This window comes from Thunnus albacares, chromosome 23 (assembly GCF_914725855.1).
Source record: "Thunnus albacares chromosome 23, fThuAlb1.1, whole genome shotgun sequence".
Lineage (NCBI taxonomy): Eukaryota > Metazoa > Chordata > Actinopteri > Scombriformes > Scombridae > Thunnus > Thunnus albacares.
In genome coordinates, this window is record NC_058128.1 from 22,083,867 (window position 1) to 22,109,444 (window position 25,578).

At 39.5% G+C, this 25,578-nt stretch overlaps 2 protein-coding genes across 2 annotated transcripts; both read right to left on the bottom strand.

The window, feature by feature from the left end:
• Positions 1-15,305: 15,305 nt before the first annotated feature.
• LOC122975179 (E3 ubiquitin-protein ligase TRIM21-like) lies at positions 15,306-18,919 on the bottom strand. The gene is made up of 2 exons (XM_044343457.1): positions 18,808-18,919; positions 15,306-18,464 (listed from the first exon to the last, which is right to left on the bottom strand). The coding sequence occupies exon 2, from the start codon at positions 18,460-18,462 to the stop codon at positions 16,831-16,833; it is 1,632 nt and encodes a 543-aa protein (XP_044199392.1). The 5' UTR covers positions 18,463-18,464; positions 18,808-18,919; the 3' UTR covers positions 15,306-16,830.
• Positions 18,920-21,186: 2,267 nt separating this feature from the next.
• Positions 21,187-25,300, bottom strand: LOC122974725 (E3 ubiquitin-protein ligase TRIM39-like). Its single transcript, XM_044342610.1, has 2 exons — positions 24,120-25,300; positions 21,187-23,211 (listed from the first exon to the last, which is right to left on the bottom strand). Exon 2 carries the CDS (start codon positions 23,207-23,209, stop codon positions 21,569-21,571), a length of 1,641 nt encoding a protein of 546 aa, XP_044198545.1. The 5' UTR covers positions 23,210-23,211; positions 24,120-25,300; the 3' UTR covers positions 21,187-21,568.
• Positions 25,301-25,578: the final 278 nt, after the last annotated feature.

The window sequence follows — 25,578 nt, forward strand, 5'->3', positions numbered from 1 at the left end:
TTTTGCTCTAAGGGTGACAGCCACAATGAAGCCGCCAAGGACTTTCCAGCAGAGAAGTAACATTAAGTGCACCCAATTCCATTAAAAAAAAAAAAACGACAATCTAACATAATGATGATTGATGATGGATCGCTTGTCAACTAGTCTACAAAATATGTGCTGAATTAAACAGTGGTTCCTACAGTTACTTTATTTTTAAAATATCATCAACGTTGCTTGCCTTACACGTACAAACAAGGCCTATTTTAAATTATGTCTTCTTATATGGGAGTTTGGTATGAGTGTTGTTAACTCAGAGGCTGTTCAGTTGGGCTGTGCTTTCAGCGCCTTCAGTGATTACGCCTCCAGCATTTCACAGCAGAGAACACTGCTTATTTTTCCAAAATTTTGAAACCTAATTTTATATACTTGGCGATTTTTTTAATCATTCAAATTTGGCTGGGTGGTTAATGTTGGGGTGTTTCAGTGTGCATTTAGTTCAGCCTCTGACTGAACTCAGAACTCATCAAGAACTCTGGTTCTTTCTGTTATTTCCCTCCAGTCTCCCTCTCTTTTCTCCTCTCGTTTCTGTACATTCATGAAGTACATTCATAAAGCCCCACGATAAGTGCAAATTTTTTGCTCAAGATGAAACATTTTCAACTTTCGTGGACACATATTTGTGTTGCCTGGGGTGAATTCTTGCCTTATTTTATGTAATCATAACACGAGAAAAATTTGATCTGCGTTCTGTCTGAACACAGCATTGGAGTCTATAGCAATGTTAGCCACTCTGTGAGACTGTACTTATGTATAGCGGTGCTTTGAGCTAAATGCTAACATTAGCATGGCAACATGCTCAGAATGACAATGCTAACATGAACTGTGTCCAAAATCATTCTCTCGTTCACTCAATCACTACTCCCAATATAACAGACACCCGATAGCTAACAGTAAGAAAAGTAAAATGAGATTTTGGACACTTATAAAATATTAAAAAATATTATCATTGTGGGATTGTTAGCAGAAAGTCGTAAAAACGTTGGCCAAAATCATTAGGACTCATCCTCTGGGCACGATTAATGTCAGTACCAAATTTCATGGCAATCCATCCAATATTTTACACGACATTTCACAAAAAATGTCCACCTCATGGTGTCACTAGAAAACAGAGGATCACTAAAGTTAGTAGCATCCATCCTCTGGGGACCATGAATATCTACAAAATTTTATGGCAATCCATCCAGTAGCTGTTACTGATATTTTAGTCTGAACTAAAGGGGTGGACTGACCGACATTCCCATTCCTAGAGCCAATGCTAAAAATGTGGATCTTGCTTGGAATTTAAAATAAATATTGTCCTTGCAATGAGCTAAATTTAAACTGAAGGGACAGAATTTGACCCAGAAGTGGCAATGCTGCCTCTCTCCCCCTCAAGGTGGTTTCACAAGGCCCTTCTTGGGTTTTTAAAACTTACCTGCACAAATCAGCAAAGACACATTTCTTCTCAGTGTTTATGTTTCGTCCTCGTGCCTTGCTGTTATCACTGTGCCCCTACGTTTTATCACTGTGTAAAGAACAAATACCAAAAAGGCCACCAGCATGAGTTATGTCATATCGTCCTGCCTGCAGCTGATGTCAGAAGGTAGAAACTGTGTCACATACCAGTGAGGGATGTCTTCTAACAATGAATATTATATTGTATGCAACATTCTCATAGATCCCGTCTGCCTTTTGTCAGCAAAACAAAATAACATGCTCCAAGTGATTCAAAAGCAGAGAAATCCTGTTTGAGAGTCAAAAGCCCACGCTCACACTGAAAACCACATACTGAATTGTTGGTGAGGTCAAGTGACTGGAGCAAGATGACTTATTGCAGTGGTTTCTAACCAAGTGAAAATCCTAGGAGGCCTGAGATCTGGTTCATGTTGCCTAATGGAAAAAAGAGGAATATCCAACATTTTACACACAGCAGATCTGCACAAACCTAAGGCCAGTAAAATGTTTCAGAGCATTCAGTGGAATGCAGACACATATACACAGCGTAAATCAGAGATTTCACACTAACATTACGGAGGTAAAAGTGGAAGAAGAGAGACGGAGAAGGAATTTAAGTACAAACTCTGTGGGCCACTCCTTAAGGTCCACCTAAGTAGTGCAAGTTGGGAGGTCTTAACACTTCAGAGCAGTCTGAATCCTTCTCAACATGGATTCAGGTTCTGGGCAGCTTCCACAGAGGTCTTGATACATGCTGTCTTAAAAGCTCCAAGAGATTTTGCAATAGATGAATACTGGAAATAAAGTTCATCCTGTTCACCCTCAGTGTCTACAGTTCATGCCTTTCTTTTCCTGTCTCTTGTCCAAACTGAATGCCATTCAAAGTCACGCTGTTTGGTTCAAATCCACCAGGCCCTTCCCACACACCAGCACATGTCTACATCAGTTTGCTATTGTCCAAAAAAAGAAAAAAGAAAGTATGTCTTTATGTCTGGGGTTTTGCAGCAAGTATACAATAAGTTAATGTACTTAACAATTTTGAATTACCAGAAAAAGATAGAATATATGCCAATCAAACTTTGACTTTGGAACACTATTGTCTATTAAGCTTAAAGCTGCCATAGTCAATATTTTAAATGACCAATGGATTGAATGACTATGTGTGACTATGTGTCACTCGTAGTGACAAACTCACAGAGATTTATCACCCAACCCCGCAGTTCCCCTCAGCTCTATGGAGCATTTTAGCGTCTTTCAGCTCATTGTCTTGGTTTTACGGCCCACAACTTTACTGTTTTGGTTAACTCTCACCAGTCCACCATCACATCACTGTATCATAGGCAACTGTATTCAGTGAAAAAGCTCTGATAAACCCACTGTCCACTACCTGCCCAGCACCAAACAGCAGACAGATAAAGTTAGAGACTAGCTGGTGAACACAGTGGAGCATTTAGCAGCAAGAGCCAGATATTTCCCTTAGGATTGGTGGAGACCAAAACAGAGCTAAAAAATTTTTACCCATCAGGAGGACAGAAACACAACTCCAAAGTTATGATAATATTAATATTATTGCTATATTGCTTTTAGTGAAAATGTGATAATGAAATTGTAAAATCAACTCCGGACAGTCAAGACAATTTTCATTAGCCTGTAAGCCCTGTTTTTGTCTGCCTCAACACCTAAGAAGCTTTCCTGCTTTAGCAGCTAGATGCTCATGTTCTCCAGATAGTTGCTAACTTTGTCTGTCATTTGGCAGGTAGCAGGCAGTGGGGTTTATGCAAAAAAAAAGTTCCTACTGCTGCTGGACAGGAAGGGTAATGAGAGCAGAGCATGTAGGCCGTACAACCAAATGAACAAGCAGAAAGAGGCTAAAAAGCTATGTATAACTGCAGAGTTGGGTGATAATTTGTGGAGAGTTCACCATGGACGAGGAGAACCCTGGGCAAACCAGTGATTTTCTTTTATGAATGTAATACAAAAGAAAACAACCACACTATACTAAATGGTGGCAAAGTATTTCAGACCAGCCACCGTTCTTCCGTGTGAGTGTGATACACAGAGTCCTCACACACCTGTCCGCAGAGGTGTCTGGATCCACACTGACCCTCTTTCACTGTCATAACATTTGCATTCCAACATACAACACATCTCAGGGCTGAGCTTTATGTAACTACTACACACTGATATGAACTGCATCGCCAACACGCACCCAGACACATACTTTGGACTGGAACATCTGTTAGACATAAATGCACATATGTACTTTTGACGTTTTTGGAATGCAGCTGATATTCATATTGAGGGTAACTCACAAAGATAGAAACAGCAGATAACTTTATCAACCACACTAAATGTGCACCAAGTCCAACCAGTTTAGCCAAGAGCAGCTCTGGTTGTTCATAGACACCGATAAAAGGAGTGTTTTTTTGTCACCCATGTGCTCATGTGTCCAAAATAGAAACCCACGTTTAAAAACTACTGCTAATGCCCTCATCTTTAAAACTATATGCCCAGCTTTTATAACAGGTATTCTGTCATATATTTGAAATCTCAAGCCTTACTGAAGAAGATCACTCTGATGACATCATCAGGGTTATTTTCTTAGACAACCTAGATAAGACGTTGAAATTCAAGCTAGCAGTGAACTATTGTGACTATGAAGGAATGATTCTGAAAGAGTGTAGCACATCATTCAGTTAGCTACAGTTTGAAACATTATCTATACAAAGCATATCACTAACTCACTCAGTGTAGATATACAGAACAGTATGAACACCAGTTATCTGTCAGCTGACAACAGTTTGGGCTGTAAAACTAAGATAAGTGAAGAACAAGAGATTGGTTTCAAGGCTTTTGGTTGCTCTGCTGCTTCACAGCTGCGGGTTTGTTGCGCTTATTAACTAAAATTACAGCGAGTGAGCAATGCGTTGTTCAATGACACGGTGCATATGGCTGCTCTGTGAATGAACCTTGACATACTGCACTGTAGTTATAAAGCAATGATTCTAGCTGTTAAAATTATAGTCCATCCAATGCAATAAACAGAATTCTTCAAGGAAAATTCCATCCTCAGATATGTTTAAGTTTTCATCATGATGAGCATCTAAACCAGGATTTACCTTTGTCCTACTAATTTTCTTAACCTGCCTTGTGTACCTCTATATCAGTTATTGGTTGGTTATTCAGCTTGCCTATAGGTAAAGTAGCCAGCCTATAGGTAAAAAGACTAGTTGTAATGATGATGTTGACAAATTTTCCTGTCAAAAAAGTTTAAGGGTACCCCTCATTCAAAAGCCATCACTTTCCTGCAACTGTGGTTGTAAAAATCTAACTTTTCTGCAGAGGATGTCTGAACATCAGGACAAAATAAAGCCAAAGCCCTTGCTGTTTGATTCTAAGGGGCTAATGCTATTTACATTAAGACTTTGGATAACAGAACATTTCTGTGATCAGACTTCATTGTAGCTGTGCAGGAAATACTGTCTACACTATGACATTTACAGTATCTACTGGAGTAAGTGTCATAAAATGAGCCCAAAACATTACATTGCCAATAGCTATTTTTTCTCCTCAACTTGTGATTCACTCAGAGGAATACCGTTTAAAGGGTTGCTTCATCAACATTTCAAAACACAGTCAGATTGGTAATCACAACAAGCAATATTACACAACACCGCAGCCACATGACAACAGGTACCTGATACTGTAACAACAATGGTGGATCACCTTATTGTTCATGTCTAGCAGCAGTCATTGCTTCTTGATGAAGTCCATTAAAACTGCATTCAGATATTGTCACTTCGCACCCAGGTAGTGAATAGTAATATGATGAGGACACATGCTCTTATTATAGATGCTTACAGTCCACAAAGGTGCACAGGTGCTGCACCAGTGCACAGGTAACCTATGGCCTATGAAGTAGTTTAACTATCTTTTTGTTTGTCACAGCTTCAGTCTTTGTGGATTTTATGACTATACACTTGATTAATCCCAGCAGGCCATGGCTAAATATCCCTCTGACCGGGGGGCTGGGTTAGTCTGTCCCCTGTCCACAGACACATCTCCAGTTCCTGTCTTAATAGGCACAGCGGAAATAAGAGTGGCTCTTCTAAAATGCAACATGAAATTCTGACCAGCAGCGTGAAAAAAGTGCCCACTCGAAAATTAAAAAATTTCAACTGCATGCAAATGAGGGTCAAATTCACCTGGAAGTGATGCAGTGAAACTGACAAAGTGGCTTGATGGTGGACCAGGAAGCTATGGGAAGATGGAGGAGCACTGGGAATTTCACTTTTATACAACCCTTCTCTACCAGATTACAAGGACAAGAACAAAAGAAATGCAGCTTGGCACAAAATAATGCAAATTGTAAGAGGAAGTAGTGAGTTGTTTATTTATACAATGCTTTCTAAGACATACTAACTTGACAAAAACTTAAGAAAAACTTTGGTTAACTCCGAATGCTGGCATTGTAATTGTGAGCCTGTTGGCATTTATCTCAAAGCACCACTGTCCCTTAGTAAAACCTCACAGAACCCTTGGCTGTAGACTCTGAAGTCTTATTACATTTTTGTTTATGAATGGATTAAGCAAAAGAGATACTATGTGTTAAGTAGTGAGCTTTAGAGGGCTTGTTTTTAAACTACCTAGGATAACTGCCTCCCTGTTTCTAGTCTTGATGCTAAGCTAAGATAATTGCTTAAACTTAAACTTAAAGCCCTAGCTAAGTTCAGGGAAATGAATACCTAAATCTCAAACACATTACATGGAAATATAAACTAAGTTTTTGCCAACAGATATCCAAACACACACACCTCCTGAAGTGATATTGCTCTGCCAGCTACTATGACTCATAAGCTGACAGTCAAGAATGATTTTTATATGATAGGCAGGTTTATCTGGTTGTCCCAAATCACATTTGAAATAACAAGAGATAGGGCCTGACACACAACTTAGAGCTTGGGAAATGTGTTTTTTATGTATTATTTTGTTCAGTGGATTAACAGTGTGGCATTACAAAATGGTAAAAAGTTACTTTGTTTGTTGTGCTTAAAGGTACAGTTTTAAATTTTGCAACATATGCTGATTTATATAGATTAAACAATGAGATATGGCATATTAAATAGTAAAATTTCATATAGCTTGTAGGCTGATTTTTAAAACTTTAAAGCGTAGACGAGAGTGGTAGGCTATAGATCTTCTCATCTCTTGGTAAGAAAGCGAATAATACATTGTTATCGATTGTATTTCCCAAAATATCGAACAATTCAAGATTCAAGATATGCTTTATTTAAAATCATACTACAAATCCCACACTATTTTCCCACTCTGCTTAATTGGTAGCATAAGAGAATAGTACTATTTTCCTTGCCTGGAAAAGGACCTTCGTTACACTCATTTTACACATATAAATTGTTGAATTTTATGTTGCAGCAGTTCATGTGGAACACCATATGATAATGTAAATGTGTTCTGCTGCTTCAGTTTGCATACTTGGCTAATTGAATGATAACTCAACAACAAACAAAATGTGAACATGGATAGCGAACTGAGTACTCATTTGTGATTTCATTTTATCAACAAGCATTGCTGCCCTTTGCCCCAGTTAAATTCTGGCCCTCCTTTCAGGAATCACATACTATAGTTATTTGGTGTCAGGTGATTTTTGCAGAGACAGAAATATGGAAGTGAGTAACTGGCTTGAGCAAGAATGTGTTACTGTACCTAGCAGAGGTGGGAGGGCAGGAATTTAACAAGAGAAAGAGGTTAGTGTCGTTGGTAAATCCCAGGGCAATTATACTGATCCAGGCAAGTCCCACACACCTACAGAGACGTTCATGTTCAAATGTTCATGTAAAGAAATAGTGAAGGTGGCTGTATATAGACTCACTGTAGACAATACAAACAGAAGTACACATTGGCAAGAACACACAAAGATTCCTGTTGTCATTTTTAATTTACTTTGAATGTATACAGAGAAAACAGGCTGGGTGTACAACAGGGTGGTGTATTATTACTGGTTGTAATAATACACCACCACAGGAGGCATATGCATTTTGACTGTCATAGGCTTTTGGTAAAACATCATTTACAGTGATCACTCTTTTAAACTCAGAGTTGTGGTTGGAAACAAACATGTTTTACATGTCAAAAATTCCAACTGAGGGGAGGTTGGAAACAAACATGGTATACATGTCACAAATTCCAACTGAGGGAAGGTTTGAGACAGCTCATGTTAGGGAAAACTAGACATGACACTGATCACATGTTCTGTCTCCGTGCTCTGAGTGCCTCAAGGAGGTAATCGCCTGCCCTACATCCCTGCAGCTGTACAGTGATTGACTGTAATAATGTGGTGTAAATTTAGACATTCAGTAGGCAGGTTTTCAGGGTCAGAGGGGTTGCAGCATTTTAAGGTTGTATTTACAGCCTGCCAAAATAACTTTATTACATAACACTTATTAGGGAAGCCTCGAGAGAATGTACACTGTGGGGGAAAGACAAGGGGATATTTAAGGAAGAACATCAAGTTTTGGTATGCAGCAATTTGATGGTGGCCCCCTTTCCATTGTATGTTTAAGGTGCTATTCTATATTTTTATTGTTGTCAGCAAATCCCAAGAAAAGACAAAAAGCCAGCAATGTGTTAGTTTTTCTAACCTGTCTGTAGCACACTATCCTGAACCCACTGGTTCCTGCTGAAGACGTAAATCTTTAAAACAGGTCACAAATATGTAGTTTCATTTTTTTAAAAAAAGACCAATTACCTAAAACAGCTGTAGTTTTTAGCAAATGTTACTCAAACAGAAGTAAAGAATGCATTTGTTGGGGACTATTTTCAGCTGCGGATTTACACAAATTTGGTGCTCCAGTGAGTTTTACAGCTGCATGATTCCTCCAAAATTCTGGAGGCTACAAACACTCTTTGAGCGGCTACTTGAATGAGAAATAATACAAAAGAATAATTCAGGTGTCTATTTCCTGTGAATCCCTTGTGCGTGTTAAGCATAGACTGTAATTAAAGATGGACGACATTACAGCTCCCCAAAAGTGACGCCAAAATATTTCGATCACCCCCTGGTGGCTGATTGCAGTATAGTCATAGTTCCGTCCCCTCCATGTTAGCGGATGGGACATGATCCAAACTAAAAAATCAAGTACACATCAAATAAATTTTTCTTGAAGATGATTTCTGTCATTTTAGGTAGTTTTTATCATGCTGATGTTTGTTCAAGTGCTCATTTTTCTGATAAGTTTGTCTTTAATTAGTTATTTGATGATGATGATGATTGACAGTTGTGATTGATCTCAAACCTGCGTCAGATGCCGCAGATGAGCTGAGTGACCACCACAGTTTTCTGATGAAAGACGCAAATGTAGGTTTTCATTCATTCACTACCAGCTGTAGCTCGCCAGTTACTGGTTGGTTTGGTTGTCAATCAAGTTGAGGAGGCGTGTCTCGTGGGCCGTCATCCCACCCCACCAACTCTACTACGTAGACTCTGCTTGCAAATTACGTCACACAAGCAAGATGGCAGCTCCTGAAAACACGGTATTTTGGCTTCACTTTTTAAATTCATCGCTTTAGGGGTTTCGTAAACAGTATCAGCTGTTACCTAGCATAGCATTCCATTATTTTGTGGCTTAGCAGAGCAAAGATTACATAACATACACACTAGCTTCGGTCTGTGCCTCTAAGCTGTTACCACACTGTTTGGCTCAGGAATGGAGATGCATGAATTGGGTAAACATTCGACTTTACTAGCTGTTGCTAATCATCCGGGAGTCCACACCAGGGCTGAATTACAAGCAGGGGCCTCAGACGCCCAGGGCTCCATGAAAGCTGGTTTGGTGGAAAAACATGACGCATTGAAAGCAGAGGAAAAGGATGCAATAGCAAAAATATTTCCTTAAAAAGAGAACTGATGGACATTTGTGAAAACGCGACGCCTTGGATGCAATGTGTGATGTAATGAAAGAAGCGAAAGAGGCCATTGAATGAGACAATGACACTTTGATACAAGAAATTCAGAGGCTAAAGAGTTTGCTAAATGACAAAGTCTTGAATGACAGGTGTAATGAAATTGAAGCGGAACACGTAGCTGCAAGCAAACAAAATGAAGCACTGCGCCAAGAAATTGAGGTGCTCTGCAAAAAGCTTCGAAATGAACCAACTTTGGAGGAAGCGTGTAATGCAATGAAAGAGGCAACCAAGACCATGAGGCTCCAAAATGACACCATGAGAGATGCTGGAGCTCAAGGTGAACGAGCGAAATATAAAAACATTGGATGAAATCTATGATGCGTTGAAAGCTGAGAAAGATGCGATTAGCGAGCAAAATGGTGAAGCAAAGCAAAGAGCTCTGGCATGTAAAGACTTTGCAGGAAATGAATGATGGAATGAAAGCATCACAAGAGGCCTTGAACCAGCAAAATGACTACTGCGACAACAACTCCAGGAGCTCAGGAGTATGACAAGAAAAAGAAATTGTGGCCTCATATATAGAGAGAGGAGTTCTTACATAGAACTGATAAGCACACAAAATGAGAATATCCAGCAACAAGTTCAGAATGTCGTCAAAAAGCTTTAAAACAGAAAAGCCATGAATGACAAATATAAAGCCCTGAAAGTGGAAGAAAAGGTTCCCTTGGCAAGAAATAACGTGCTTCTTAAGAAAGTGCAGAGCACTCTACTTAAAGTTTCAAAATAAACAAGATGACAGGAATAATATAACAAAGGAAGAGGATGAAGACTTGATCCAACAAAATTGCACATGGGAATTCGAGGTTCAGGAGGCCTATGACAGACTCCAAAGTGAAAAAGTGTTGGAGGTCATGTATCACTCATTAACAACAGAGCGAGATCGGCCGTGGGCTGGCAAAATGATGCCCTTCTGCGAGAGAACGAGAGCTCAAGAGGGCAAGTGTAGGGCGAGAACATCAGCCGAGAACACGAAGCTCTGCAACAAGAAATTCAAGGGCTGAAAAACAAATTTTTGTTGCAATTACATGATGTGATCACCGTTATGCAACTTTGCATCAATTAGACCACATAAACAAGACTTTAGTGACCAATTATAGCAAAATGGCTTGGACTAAAGTAATAAGTTAGTTTCAGGCTCATACAAATATGCTACGTGCCAACTTTAGTAAAAAAATGACATGTAGGAGAAGATGTGGAAAAAAAAAAAGTACAGAAAATACAAAATGCATTTGTCTGTCTCTACTTTCTGACTTCCCTACCCTGTCTCTGGTTCTTATGTCCAAGCCCATTGGTTCCTACTGATAAATGAATGAATAAATGAAAAAAAAGAAGAAAAAAAAGTTATACAAAAGTTTAGTTTCATTTCATCAAGAAATTTCTCTCTACAGATGACCACTTGAGGTTTTAGTTTGGTTAACATGTGATTTGTTGACAATAATACAATCACCAGACCTGTGGTATGTGTGTGTGTGTGTGTTTGTGTGTATGTGTGTTTGTGTGTGTGTGTCTCTAAAGTTCAGGGTGGATTTGTTGACAGAGCAGAGGAAACTAATCTCTGGAAAACCTGTCAGGCGGGCAGTGATGTCACACAATCTGCAGTCTCCATAACGCAAAGATGAACGTGACTCCACACCATGCTCCACACACACTCACACATCCACACCCACTTACACACACACACACACACACAAACACACACACACATGCAGATAGACTGTAACACTAAGTGCACAGCTCTTCAAAACTTAAATGTGACACTTTTATCTATAACCTCTCCAACACGTAACTAATGTATCACCTACACTCAATCTCTTTTGCACACACACACACACACACACACACACACACACACACACACACACACACACACACACACACAGAGGCTCTGCTCCCTGTCTGCCAGCTGTGAAGCTGAAGCAGCATACGTGCAGTCTCACACATAGCCTCCTCACAGACCACAACCTTTTTTCTCACACTGGTTATTAACAGAAAACCTGGATTACTGGATTCTCTGCTATGTCTATGGTGACTTTTGTAAAACCTACCAAATACCATTTTTTAATCTTCGATTCAGGGAAATTTTCTTTAGTGCCATTGCACAAGTTCAAAAGCTTTCAACTTTTTGTCTTCACCTATACTTCCCTTTTTTCTCTCCCACCAGACCATCCCCATTGTACCCAGGCTGTATTCTGTACAACATGACATCACTGTTAGGTGTGGTTATAGGTGCAACAGTGTACTCGTCTGAACACATCCATCAGTAATGCCAGGTGTAGTCACTTTAACAGCTAACCTGCTTGTATAGCCAGCTCATCCAAACAACAAATCACATGGCTGCACTATATACAACACAGGAAACCTGTATTAATGGTTTCAGCTCTACCTCCATAAATACATAGAGTACTTTAATAATTCCAAAGGTAAATTGTAGTATTACAGCAGCCATGTAATACTGTACAGATACGAAATACAAATAATGAAACATAAATAACTAAAATCTTAATTAGAAACCAAACTAAAGTTAAATACTAGAATCATTCTTTAACTCTAATATGTACAATGATAGTGTCTGGGTATATGCTGTACATGGTTAGGGCAACTCTAGTAGATACTGTATAATGTCTTGTAATGATACAGCAAGGCGCATCACTGGAATTGCACAAATGAGTGTTGAAAATAACTATACAGTGAAACTATATATATACAGGCGGTGACAAATTAAAGGAAAAACCTGAATAAATGAATGGAGAAACATAACAAATGCAGATGCTTCCACACAGGTGCACGGCATGGCACAATTAAGCAATTAATATTCAATCATGCTCTGTGGCATGTATACAAATGCTGAGCAGGCCCAGTTGATTCTGATTTTATATCAAGATGGCAAGATGAAAAGATCTAGGTCTAAGTGACTTTGAAAGAGGGTTTGTTGGGGCAACTTTTCCTCAGGTGACTAAGAATGTCAATGCAGCACGTGATCAGACTGTCAGCAAGAATAGTCCGTAGACAATTACATAGAGAGAGATATTATAGTAGGGTGGCAGTGCATAAACCCTTCATTACAAAGATGAATACACATTTGAGAGTTCAGTGGTGCAAAAACCACAGGCGATGGTCTACAGACATGTGGAAAAAAGTAATATGGTAAAATGAGTCATCCTTCACCATATTGTTGACAAGTGGACAAGTGCATGTGTGGCAACACCAAGAGAATGGTACAGGCCGGAATTATTGACCCCTACAGTGAAGGGATCTGGTGACTCTGTTATGCTGTGGGGGGCATTTTGCTGGCATGGTTTGGGTCCCTTTGTCCTCTTAGAGGGAAGGGTCACTGCAAATCAATACAAAGTTGTTCTGGGTCATCACCTTTATCCTATGATGAAACATTTCTGTCCTGATGGGAGTAGTGTCTTCCAGGATGACAATGCCCCAATTCACAGGACATGAGGAGTCACTGAATGCTTTGATGAGTATGAAAATGATGTGAATCATATGCCATGGCCTTCACAGTCACCAGATCTCAACCCAATTGAACACCTATAGGAGATTTTGGACCAATGCGTTAGTCAGCGCTCTCCACCACCATCATCAAAACACCAAATGAGGGAAAATCTTTTGGAAGAATGGTGTTCATCCCTCCAGTAGAGTTCAGAGACTTGTAGAATCAATGCCAAGGCACATTGAAGCTGTTCTGGAAGCACATGGTGGCCCCACACCTTACTAAGACACTTTATGTTGGTTTTTCTTTTAATTTGTCACCTATCTGTAGTCCGGTATATATTGAACATGCAGGTATAACTGAGGGAGTGGGGTACCACAAGGTTCTGTGCTTGGTCCCTTATTATTTATGATATGATTATGATAGACAATATAATTACTCCAATACAGATGTAATATATCAATTTTTGGTCAAATGATTTAATCTTGTATGCATATGTCTCTACTCCAACTTCTCCAGATATGTTTTGAGATTACAGTCTACCTTTAACATTCTTCAGACATCTCTGCAGGACCGTTAACTGGTACTGAATGCAGATAAGACAAAATGTCATTCCATTTTAGATATTCCTGCCATACTGCCTGCCTTAATGATACTGGTATTGAAGTTGTTCAGTCTAATAAATATTTGGGAATTTGGTCAGATAGCTGTCTTACTTTTAAATCTCATGCAGAACAACTGGCACGGAAACCAAACCTGGGTTTTTAATAATGGAATAAAGCATGTTTCTCTCTCTGAGGACAGGGAAACCACTGTACAATCATTAATCAAGTCTGTGTTTGACTAAAGAGATCTACTCACAAATGTTTTGGGCAGCTGCAGTGACTTCTTGGAGTCTCTCTCTTCCTGGTTGCCTGGTGACAACAAGACAACAAGACAACAAGTCAATAACCCTGCACAATAACCACCTGTAAAATCACAGCTTGTCATTTCTACGCTTTGGTTTTTGTGCAGATAATAGAAGCAAGACATAACCAGAACCAGGCTAGCTGTTTCCCCCTGTTTCCTGTCTTTATGCTAAACTAAACTAACCTGCTGCTGGCTGTAGCTTCATTTTTATCCTACAGACATGAGAATGGTAGGGATCTTATGTAACTCTCTGCAAGAAGACAAATAAGGATATTTCACAAAATGTCAAACTATTTCTGTAAGGTCAGCTGAACCTCATTTAATTGCTGCAGTGTAATAAAGTTTGCGTTGGCTAGAGGACAGTCCTGAAAATGAGTTTGGAAAGCCTCAAATGCCAGAAGTTGAAGTAAAAATGGACTTAACGGTATTGATTAGCTATTTTACACTATGAGGGGGTAAAAGAATGACTAAATATCTTTTTAATATATAATCTTTTTTTTTTTTTTTTTTTAAATTACCAGTGCCTTGTTTACCTCAGTGCCCTGCCAGTTTCCTTTGGGATGCTACATAACAATCCTAACTTTCAGGCTCTGGCCTCCTGCCAAATTGGTGTATTCAAAAACTCAACAACAAGCTGAACTTCAACTCTGACGTCCTGATGACGTGAAACAACACACACCACTGCCTCTGATGAGTTCAGTTCCAGCTCCAAACATCAAAAAACCCTTTATCAGAGTCCAAGAGGGGTGAAGGAGAGTAATACTTTAAACTTCACAGACGTGCGTACATGCACACACAAGAACACACACACACACACACACACACACACACATTCAGAGTTAAGTACCTGTGACCTTAACCCTAGATTTATGGATGGCTGTTCAAACCAGCTTGCCTATGACGCAGCACTCAAATAACATCATTCCTGAAATAATCAACATTTTAAGAGAACCTCCATTCCCACAACTAATAAAAGTAAATTATATGACTCATTTAAAGAGTATTACCAGGAGCACTACAGTGTTTCCCCTTTAAATATTCCCTTTGTACATATAATTTGTAGCTCAGTGCACATGCCAGTTAAAAAACTGCATACAGAGAATTGTACATATTTAACAAGGAATTCAATTTAAGAATATAGCAACTCAGCAAAACACTTAATACGATTTGAGACCATAATCTGTGATGTCAGTGAAAAATAATTTCTGGAGTTCACAGAGCTGGGGACTGACTGTACAGACTCCCACAATGTTTGCTTGAGTTTGAAAGGTATTTCCCTCTAATTAAAATTCACAGTAACAATAATTGTAACTCCAATTGCTTTTACACAATATGTTCATCAAATATCTCCACTCATAGACTCACACAATAGTATGTTTAACAATTTACATCACCACAATGATTTTTTATAAAAGAACTGGCAATTGAAAATGGTTACATCACCAAAAAAATCCAACAATATTAATAATAGTCAACTTTATTTATATATCCATTGTTAACTTTTTTTAAGCAAAAAAATGAAAACAGTGACACACACAGTAAAATATAACACTGTCTGATTTAATAGCAAATGTATGTGTCAGCAGGTCAGGCACAAGAGACACAATGCAATTTAAGGGTTTTATTTGCCCAAATTTCAATGTCCACAACAAACACTCAATCATGAGCTATGGGTCCAAATCAGAAACTGACCCAGAATCCTGAGCAATGAAAATACTGAGATGACTCAAAGACATTTTGCAGTAAGGAAAACCCACTTAAATGAATGAACTTGCCATCGATGGCACAGCGGGTGACAAACTTGGTGGGCTTGAAATCGATGTCCTTGGAAGGCAGGTGGGAGGCATGGGGTTGGATGTGACATACGGTCACCAGGCATGTCAGGTTATGCTGGGATCAGACTACATGAATTCAGCCAGATCGGCAACAAATTTCCAGCATTGGGCCCAAATATGAACGTCGGGAACAAATAACAGACATCTTTACCCCTTGTTGTATGACATAATCAAAGAACAGCAATGTGGCGTCTGGGATACCCCATGACACCCTGACAAAAAGTCTAGCATGTCAGAATTTTAGTATTTTCCTGCCTAGTTTGACAACTCCTACGATGTGTTTCTTGACATTGACCAATAGGATGACAGATGTAATATGATCATATGATCATATGTAAACATGATGAAGAGAAAGAGGGATGCTGCTGTTGCTGCTCTCAGGTGGAACAACAAAACTGAAGAAATGTGTGTTGAGCAGTAACAACAATACCCTTGCCTTTTTGATGTTTCCTCGAGGGAGTACCATGACAGAGTCAAAAAAGATAAATGTTGGTGAGAAATAGTGCATATGCTGTCACTTCAGAGGCAGTGTTCAATGAAAAGAACTGGAGTTTTCTTGATTTCAGTTATAGTGATTGTGAACCACCTGATATTAAAACATATCTTTGTATCTTCATTTACCAGAGTATACAATTCCCAAAACTCAATCATTTTTTCCTCCATGAGACCTTCTGTTTATATACAGCAAACCTGGTAGCTAGCTACATTTATATAATGTTCTTGAGATGTTAACACATCCGTTATCTCAAGATCTCTCTCTCCACACTGTCCTCTTCAAGACACCCAGGAATAGGTCTGCAATCATTTTTTTGTCTTTTCTTTTTAGCGCTTCTGTAACCAGCCATCATTGACAATTTCTTGACCCTCCCCTCTAATGACCTATGAACTTGTGCAAGGTTGTGAAAGGCAGCATGTAATGACTGGTTGGGGTCATACTTATAGTGTTGCCAATCTCCACAGCAAGACACAGAAAGAATTTATGGCACTGTGATTGCCTAATCTGACATGGTGACCATCATGAAAGACAAAAATATTGTGTAGTCTGATCCCTGAATTAGAGGTTTCTCTGTAGTAATGAGAAACATGAAAAAACACCAAAACAAACAAACAAACAAAAAAACCTACCTGCCAGAATTTGAACTAAATGATTTAGTTATTTACATATAAATGACTCTGATTATGATTAGTCTAATCAGCATGATGGATGGAACAAATGATGAGGGGAGTGGAGTTTTTACCACCATTATTACTACAGGGATTGAAATATGGGTAAAGTTTCTCCTTGAAGTTGCAGCCAGTAAAGGAGTAGATAAGAGCTGCAGCATCTATGTCATAAAAGGAGACCAGACCCTCCTCATAATCCACTAACACCCCCACCTTCTGAGGTTTCGACTTCAGAGGGAGATGGACTGATGATCCAGAAGCTGTGTACTGTGTTCCATGGTTCAAGCATAGAGACCAATAGCAAATCTCTGTGCTACATGTGGGATCCCTTTTGTTGACAGACTCTCTGGCCACTCCTAAAACCCAGCCAGTCTTCCCTTTAACTTGAACTTCAAAGTAAAATCTTCCTGAAGAGAAACTTTGCTTTCCTAAGACAGAATAACAGGAAAATCTCTTTGGACCGGGTGGAAGATTCTGTTTTACATCACCATGACTGACTTGTTTCCCATCATCAGTCAGGATGAGATAAGGATGTGCTGTTTCAGGATCAAGAGTCACATCCACTGCAAACTGCTGGATCCTCTTCAGCTCAACATGAACACACAGCTTCTTCGCTTCTATATCAAATGTCTCCTCCAGCTGAGCCACAGCTCTCTTAACAGTCCCCTCATATGATGACTGAACTCTGATGTCTGTCCAGTCTTTGGTGGGTGGAGCAGGGTTCAGGTATGGGAAGCTTTGGAGGAACTGGAGGTGGTCTTCAGTGCGTGAGAGCTGCTCCACTTCAGCACTTCTCTTCATCAGCTCAGAGATTTCCTCTTCCAGCTCTTTGATGAAACCTTCAGCCTGTTTCTCTGTTGTTTTCTGCTTCTCTTCAATCATGTCAATAAGCTCAGTCAGACTTCTCTCAACAGACTGGATCAGAGCAGTGAAGACCTGCACACTGGCTGCTGTCTCTCTGTCTGCATCTTCCTTGCTGAACTTCACTGACTGTTTGATCTGCTGAATCTTCAGTTGTCTCTCTTCAATCATCTGCTGAACATCAGTCTCTTTCTTTTCCAGCTCAGCCTTCTTATTTTTATATTCTTCCTCCACAGAAACAATACGATGCCTTTTGTGATTTGTCTCAGTGCAAAAATGACACACACACATCTGGTCAGTCTTGCAGAACAGCTCCAGAGGTCGATCATGCTTCTTACACATTCTGTCTTCCAGGTTATTCACAGGATTGATTAGCTTGTGTCTTTTCAGGCCTGGGATTCTCTGATGAGGCTCCAGGTGAGTCTCACAGTATGAAGTCAGACACACCAAGCAGGACTTCAAGGCCTTCACTTTGGTTTCAGTACAGACGTCACAGAGAACGTCTCCTGTCTTTGCTTGTTGTTGTTCTGAGCTGCTGCTGGTTTTCTTTTGAACTGACTGTCTGAACTGAGCAGCCATCTCAGATATGAAAGTGTTGACCCTCAGTTTAGGCCTTTTGTCAAAAAGCTCTTTACACATGGGACATTGACACTGGACATTAGTATCCCAGTGTTTTGTGATGCAGTTCTTGCAGAAGTTGTGTCCACATGGGATGGTGACAGGATCAGTAAACACATCCAGACAGATGGAACACAGAAATTGATCTTCAGAGAAGAGACTGTTGGCTGCTGCCATGTCTAAGAACAAAAGTGAAAGTGTCAAATTAAAACAATGAAATGATAGGAAATATTACAATATGAGCAAAAGTCATGTTAAAACAAGTCTTGTGTTGCACATCACTGAGACATTCTGGGAAACAGGACTGGGCAATAATTCAGTTTATCTACAGTAAACCCATCTAGTACCAACAAGTGAGAAAGAAAATATCTTGGAAGACAACCAGTATGAAACCCCACGATGCCTTAACAGAAAAAAACTACTATGTCAGACTTTTTTTAGCATTGTTGTCGTTGGGTGAGTATTCTCCTGATTTCCTTTTAATTACTGTAAAATACAATGAATTCTATCAACTGTACTCACCGAGTGTGCAGCAGGTCTGTTGTATTTTTGACCTGAAAGCCTGAAATCACAGTTGTTTCTTTGTTTATTGAGAAGGATGCCTGTCTTCACTGCTGCTGTACTGTCGCCTTGAGTTACTTTCAGTTTCATTTACTGTAAAACATGTGACTGTGGAACCTCCTCTCTTCCCAGTACTTATCCACGTCTTCATGCAGGTCAGCAAGTTATGTTTTGAGTCCTCCTTTCAGTTTAGAGATGATTATGGTGACTTTACCACAAAATGGACAGATTACATTTCACATAGATTACAAATTAAAAGTTATTTTCACCTGGAATATAATATATGATTAACAGTGCTGCCTCTTGATTAGATATCTCTATCAGTGGAGAAAACAGGAAAGAAGATGAGATACAGTGGCAGTTATTAAATACTAAAAAACTGAAAGACACAAGTCATATCCTCATAGAAGTATAATAACAGCTTAAAAACCAATATCATATCACTTCAATGTTATTTTTAATGCAAATATGTTCCTTAATGTGGAACTGGAAGTAAGTGATATTCTTAGGAGCATGTCACATAATACAGCTATCAAAATAGCAACAGAATGGAAGTGTAATGGTCCTTTAAGACAGGTGACATTGTCATACAGTGAGGAAGTATTTTTATAACTTTGAAGGTACTTTATTGACTATTGCAGTATTTTTCGAAGTTATAGAGTTTTAGTTATAAATCATGTACATATAGTCTACATATACATACACATACATACTATATATATGCTACATATATTCTTAATTTGTAACAGTGAACATCAATGCAGTTGACAATAATTAACGCAGACTTGATGCTCACTGTGATAGATTATGAAGCCCAAGAAAGTTTAATTAAATACCACAGAATAAATGAATGGAAACCAACAGCTGCCTGGAAAGTAGGGAAAATATATTCAAAATATGAAGCACTGCAGCATGACTTGCAAAAGCAGTTAGCAGGAATGTAGAATAATCATTTGCACAGTAGCAGAACTGCAGAATCACCAGTATGGTCTTTTAGGAGTAAATTCAAGATGGAAATCAGTGTCACTGAGAATCTTTACAGTGTATGGTTACCCAATGCTGCATGTGTGACTTCTCAGATTTTTTCTGTCAGTGCTGTGTGGTCTCTGTCTGAAGTTGTATGAGTTGCTGAGCTCATCCAGACAGAAGAACAGAGGAGCTGCTCTCTACTAGCAAACTGCAGCTGATGCAGAACATCTCTGTTGCCAGTAGTTCACCAGATCCTTTAGTGGGGATTTCCAGGTCTATCATGCCCTCTGGTGGCCATGATGGAGGCTCTCAGCTCATGCCATTAATAGCCAGTGGTGGAGGAAGCGCCCAGATTCTTTAACACAAGTAAAAGAAGTAATACGGCAATGCAAAGTAATAAATTGCAAGCAAAGATCATTTATTTAAAATGTTATTTAATTGAAATATGCACAGAAGTATTCAGTATCAATGTAATTAAAGTATCAATAGTGAAAATACTCACGCTGAATGGCCTCTTTCAGAGTGATTATTGGTGCATTGATGCATTAACATGTGAGCAACATTTTAATGTTGTAGCATGTCAAGTTACAGCTAATTTGAACTCTTTGATTCAAGATTCAAGAACTTTATTGTCATTACACAAGCACAACAAAATTGCAATTGCATCAACCTCGAATGGTGCATTTGTATTTAAGACTTCACACATATTTACTTCACATATATTTACAAAGAATAAATAAGACAGAAATATAAAAATGTCAGTGATATAAAGTACAGAACCTAAGCAATATAAGTACAAAATATAAGTATTACAAAGAATATAAATGCAATTAACGATAAAATACAACAGAAATACAATTAACGAGATGCAAAAGCATCAGCAGCAAAAGTACAGTAAAGGTGTGGTGTATAGATGTGGAGTGATGGTGTGTTGGGGTGTTGAATGATGTGTGATTGTTATAGAAATACTGCACATGGTCAGTGGCTTTAAGTGACATGTAAATAAATACATACTGCACATGTCCAATGATGGCAGCATGTCAGCACTGGTAAGAGGAGAACAAAGCCGCTGCCTCTGTGCACGCTGCCATTTTGCATTTGTATACCACTGAGTTATTTAATCTATAACAATGCATGTAGGTAAACTCTTAATCAGCAAAGTAAATAATAACACCAGTTATTAGTTACTTTGCTCTACTTTGTAGTGGAGTAAAATGTCTGATATTTGCCTCTGAAATGTAGTGGAGAAGAAGTACCAAGTAGCCTAAAGTCTATATGTTCTGTGCTCAAATGTTTGATGACCTCATAGGAATAAAAACACTTTTCACTCTTTCATATCAATTGTTCATACTGTACTAGAAAATATCAGACATACAACCAAAAATGTTTTCCCCATTTGATTTGATTTGTTTTCAGAAACAATTTCAATAAGAAACATTTAGATTTCAGAATTATTAATCAGTCATAAAATGTGTTACCAATATTTAAAGTCATATGAAAGCTTTTTTATTTGTTGCTTTCATAATTAACAGTGATTTTTACATTGTTGCAGACAACTTTCCTAAATATAGACTTGTAGCAACATAAAAAATTGTACGTAACATAGAAAGCAATAACCAGGCTAATCGGAATGACAGTGAATCTTTTTTGAAAATGAAATGATTAGTCTAATGCCTTTTTATGTCTCACGTAAAGCACTTTAAATTGCATTGTTATTGAAAGGTGCAGTACAAATGAACTTGCCTCGTCTAGTCTAATCAGTGTGATTGACAGGAGAGATGATGAGAGGGGCAGAGTTTTTACCACCATTATTAACACGAGGACCAAAGATCATGTAGAGTTTTTCTGTGAAATTACAGCCAGTAAAGGAGTAGATAAGATCTGCAGCATCAGCGTCGTAAAAAGAGACCAGACCCTCCTCATAATTCACAAACACCCCCACCTTCTCAGGAGTCGACCTCAGAGAGAGAGGAACGTGGGTGTCATCAAAAGCTTTATAGTTACATCCTTTTCTCAGACATATAGTCCACCAGCCATTTGTGGGGAACAGTTCGATTTTTCCCTTCCTGTTACTTGACCCTCTAACCACTCCTAAAGTCCAATCAGTCTTCTCTTTAACCTGAACCTCATAGTAGAATCTGCCTGAAGAAAAACTTTGCTTTCCTAAGACAGCAAAACAAGGAAAAAATCTCTCTGGGTTGTCTGGAAGATTCTGTTTTACATCACCATGACTGACTTGTTTCCCATCATCAGACAGGATGAGATTAGGATGTGCTGTATCAGGATCCAGTGTAACATCCACTGCAAACTGCTGGACCCTCTTCAGCTCAACAGCGGCACACAGGTTCTCAATCTCTTGACTGAGTGTCTCCTCAAGCTGAGCCACAGCTCTCCTCACAGGCTCCTCATATGATGACTGAACTCTGACGTCTGTCCAGTCTTTGGTGGGTAGAGCAGAGTTCAGGGATGAGAAGCTTTGGAGGAACTGGAGGTGGTCTTCAGTGCGTGAGAGCTGCTCCACATCAGTACATCTCTTCATCAGCTCAGAGATTTCCTCTTCCAGCTCTTTGATGAAACCTTCAGCCTGTTTCTCTGTTGTTTTCTGCTTCTCCTCGATCATGTCAATGAGCTGAGCCAGACTTCTCTCAACAGACTGGATCAGAGCAGTGAAGACCTGCACACTGGCTGCTGTCTCTCTGTCTGCATCTTCCTTGCTGAACTTTACTGACTGTTTGATCTGCTGAATCTTCAGTCGTCTCTCTTCAATCATCTGCTGAACATCAGTCTCTGTCTTTCCCAGCTCAGCCTTCTTCCCTTCATATTCTTCTATCATAGGAACGATGTGATGAAGCTTGTGATCTGACTCAGCACAGGACTGACACACACACATCTGGTCAGTCTTGCAGAACAGCTCCAGAGGTCGATCATGCTTCTTACACATTCTGTCTTTTAGGTTCTTCACAGGATCAATCAGCTTATGTCTTGTCATAACTGTGATTTTCTGGTGAAGCTCCAGGTGAGTCTCACAGTATGAAGTCAGACACACCAGGCAGGACTTCAAGGCCTTCAGTTTGGTTTCAGTGCAGACGTCACAGAGAACGTCTCCTGTCTTTGCTTGTTGTTGCTCTGAGCTGCTGCTGATTTTCTTTTGAACTGACTGTCTGAACTGAGCAGCCATCTCAGATATGAAAGTGTTGACCCTCAGTTTAGGCCTTTTGTCAAAAAGCTCTTTACACATGGGACATTGACACTGGACATTAGTATCCCAGTGTTTTGTGATGCAGGTCTTGCAGAAGTTGTGTCCACATGGGATGGTGACAGGATCAGCGAACACATCCAGACAGATGGAACACAGAAACTGATCTTCAGAGAAGAGACTGCTGGCTGCTGCCATGTCTAAGAATGAAAGTGAAAGTGTCAAATAAAAACACTGAAATGACAGAACAACAGAACCAATCACAATATTTGTTTACAATAACTTCCGGATAGAAAACCTCTGCGTCACGTACATACAAATTAATGGCAAACGGGGAGTAACAACTGAGAAATACACTCAACTGAAGAGAAAATGGTTAAATGTTGTTGTGTATCAAGGTGCTGGGTAACAAGACAGAGTGGAGAAGGGTTCGGGTTTTTCAGTGTGTGTGTGTGTGTGTGTGTGTGTGTGTGTGTGTGTGTGTGTGTGTGTGTGTAACTCATCCTATAGCGTTAGAGTTCAATCCACTTGGTAATGAGTCCGTTTTGTTTACCCCATAACCCCAAATCAGTTCAGTTCAATCCAGTTTCACAAACATAAAATAAAGAAAATTTTAAAATCCGCTCCGGGTTTTACCGCGGACCCCCACAAAACAAAACAAATCAAAGATGCTAGCAAAGCAACACAGTAGGCTACATAAAATAAGTAGAAACATCAGATAGGTCAGACCACCGTGTTCAACTATATATCTTTAAACGTTACATTTACGGCTGAAAATGACAACGGACATGAACGAAATTGCCGATTTCACATATCCCCGCCGGTTGTCTACCCGGAAGTGACAGCTGTTGTTAGCGCGACGTCACAGTGATTCGGTTTATGTTACAATATGAGCAAAATTCATGTTGAAATAAATCCCCAAAACAAACCCATTTATTACCAACAAATAAGGAGAAAAGTATCTAGGAAGGCAACCAACAGGACTCCTCCCAATGCCCTAACAGAAAAAACTGCCACTTTTTTTTAGCATTGTTGTCGTTGTGTGAGTATTCTCCTGATTTTATTTTGATTACTGTAAAATACAGTGAATATTATCAACTGTACTCACCGGATGTGCAGAGGGTCTGTTGTATTTTTGACCTGAAGGCTTGAAGTCACAGTTGTCTGTTGTTGAGAATGACACCTGTCTTCACTGCTGCTGCACTGTTTCCTTGAGTTACTTTCAGTTTCATTTACTGTAAAACATGTACGCTAACTGTGAAACCTCCTCTCTTCCAAGTATTCATCCACCTCTTCCTGCAGGTCAGCCAGTTATGTTTTGTAGCATCCTTGCAGTTTACAGGTGATTATGGTGACTTTACCACAAGGTGGACAGATTATATTTCAGACTGAGATTACAAAGTAAAACTTATTTTCACCTGTAATATAAAATGTGATTAACGGTGGTGTCTCGTGGTTATAGATATCCCTTCATCTCTCTACAGTCGTCTCTCCTGGATCATCCGCTGAACTTCAGTCTCTGTCTTTCCCAGCTCAGCCTTCTTTCCTTTATATTCTTCCTCCAAAGGAACAATACGATGCCTTTTCTGATCTGTCTCAGTCCAAAACTGACACACACATATCTGGGGTCTCATTTATAAAACAGTGCGTAGGATCCATACTAAAAATGTACACGCGCACAAAAAATAATCAGATTTATAAAACCATGTGTGCGCACGAATGCACATATTTTTCACTTTATAAATCACAGTTCACCGTCTTATGTACTTTATTCACGTTGCAAATAGTTGTAAAGAATGCTAAATGAAATAAATAATATGTATATATAAAGAGCCCCAGAGGCAGCGCTGTTGTTCTGTCTAGTAAAAACATGAAACTTCACGGATGTTGACCTGTTGATCATCTCAGGAGTCAGGCTGCTAACAGCTGAGATGATCGGCCGGTTTCACCCCGTCAGCGGCTCCTCACATGTCTGACGTCCGAGCAGATTTACAAACAGGCGTTATTTGGATAAACTGACCACATATTGGGAATCTAAATTGTTACTTTCTCACCTGAAAAAATCTTAAAACTTAAGAAAGTGACACGTTAACAGTCCTACAGCGAAAATCACAACAGTTTAGCCTGGCTCGAAATCTCCACCATCGCTTCTGCCGGTTTGTGCGAGATGCATTCTGGGATAGGTTTGACAGTGAAGGATCCATCCATCCGAAAAGAGAAGGTCACATTTCTCGGCTGCATTTGGAGGAGCCTTCTAAATGAGACAGCCTTGGCCGCGCCGCTGTGACGCATTCGGTCTTCAAATTCAGCCTTCGTTAGGATGGAGCCCCTTAACTGAGACACAGTTTCTGTCTTCCAGGTTCTTCACAGGATTGATCGGCTTGTGTCTTTTCAGGCCCGGGATTTTCTGATGAGGCTCCAGGTGAATCTCACAGTATGAAGACAGACACACCAGGCAGGACTTCAAGGCCTTCAGTTTGGTTTCAGTACAGACGTCACAGAGAACGTCTCCTGTCTTTGCTTGTTGTTGTTCTGAGCTGCTGCTGGTTTTCTTTTGAACTGACTGT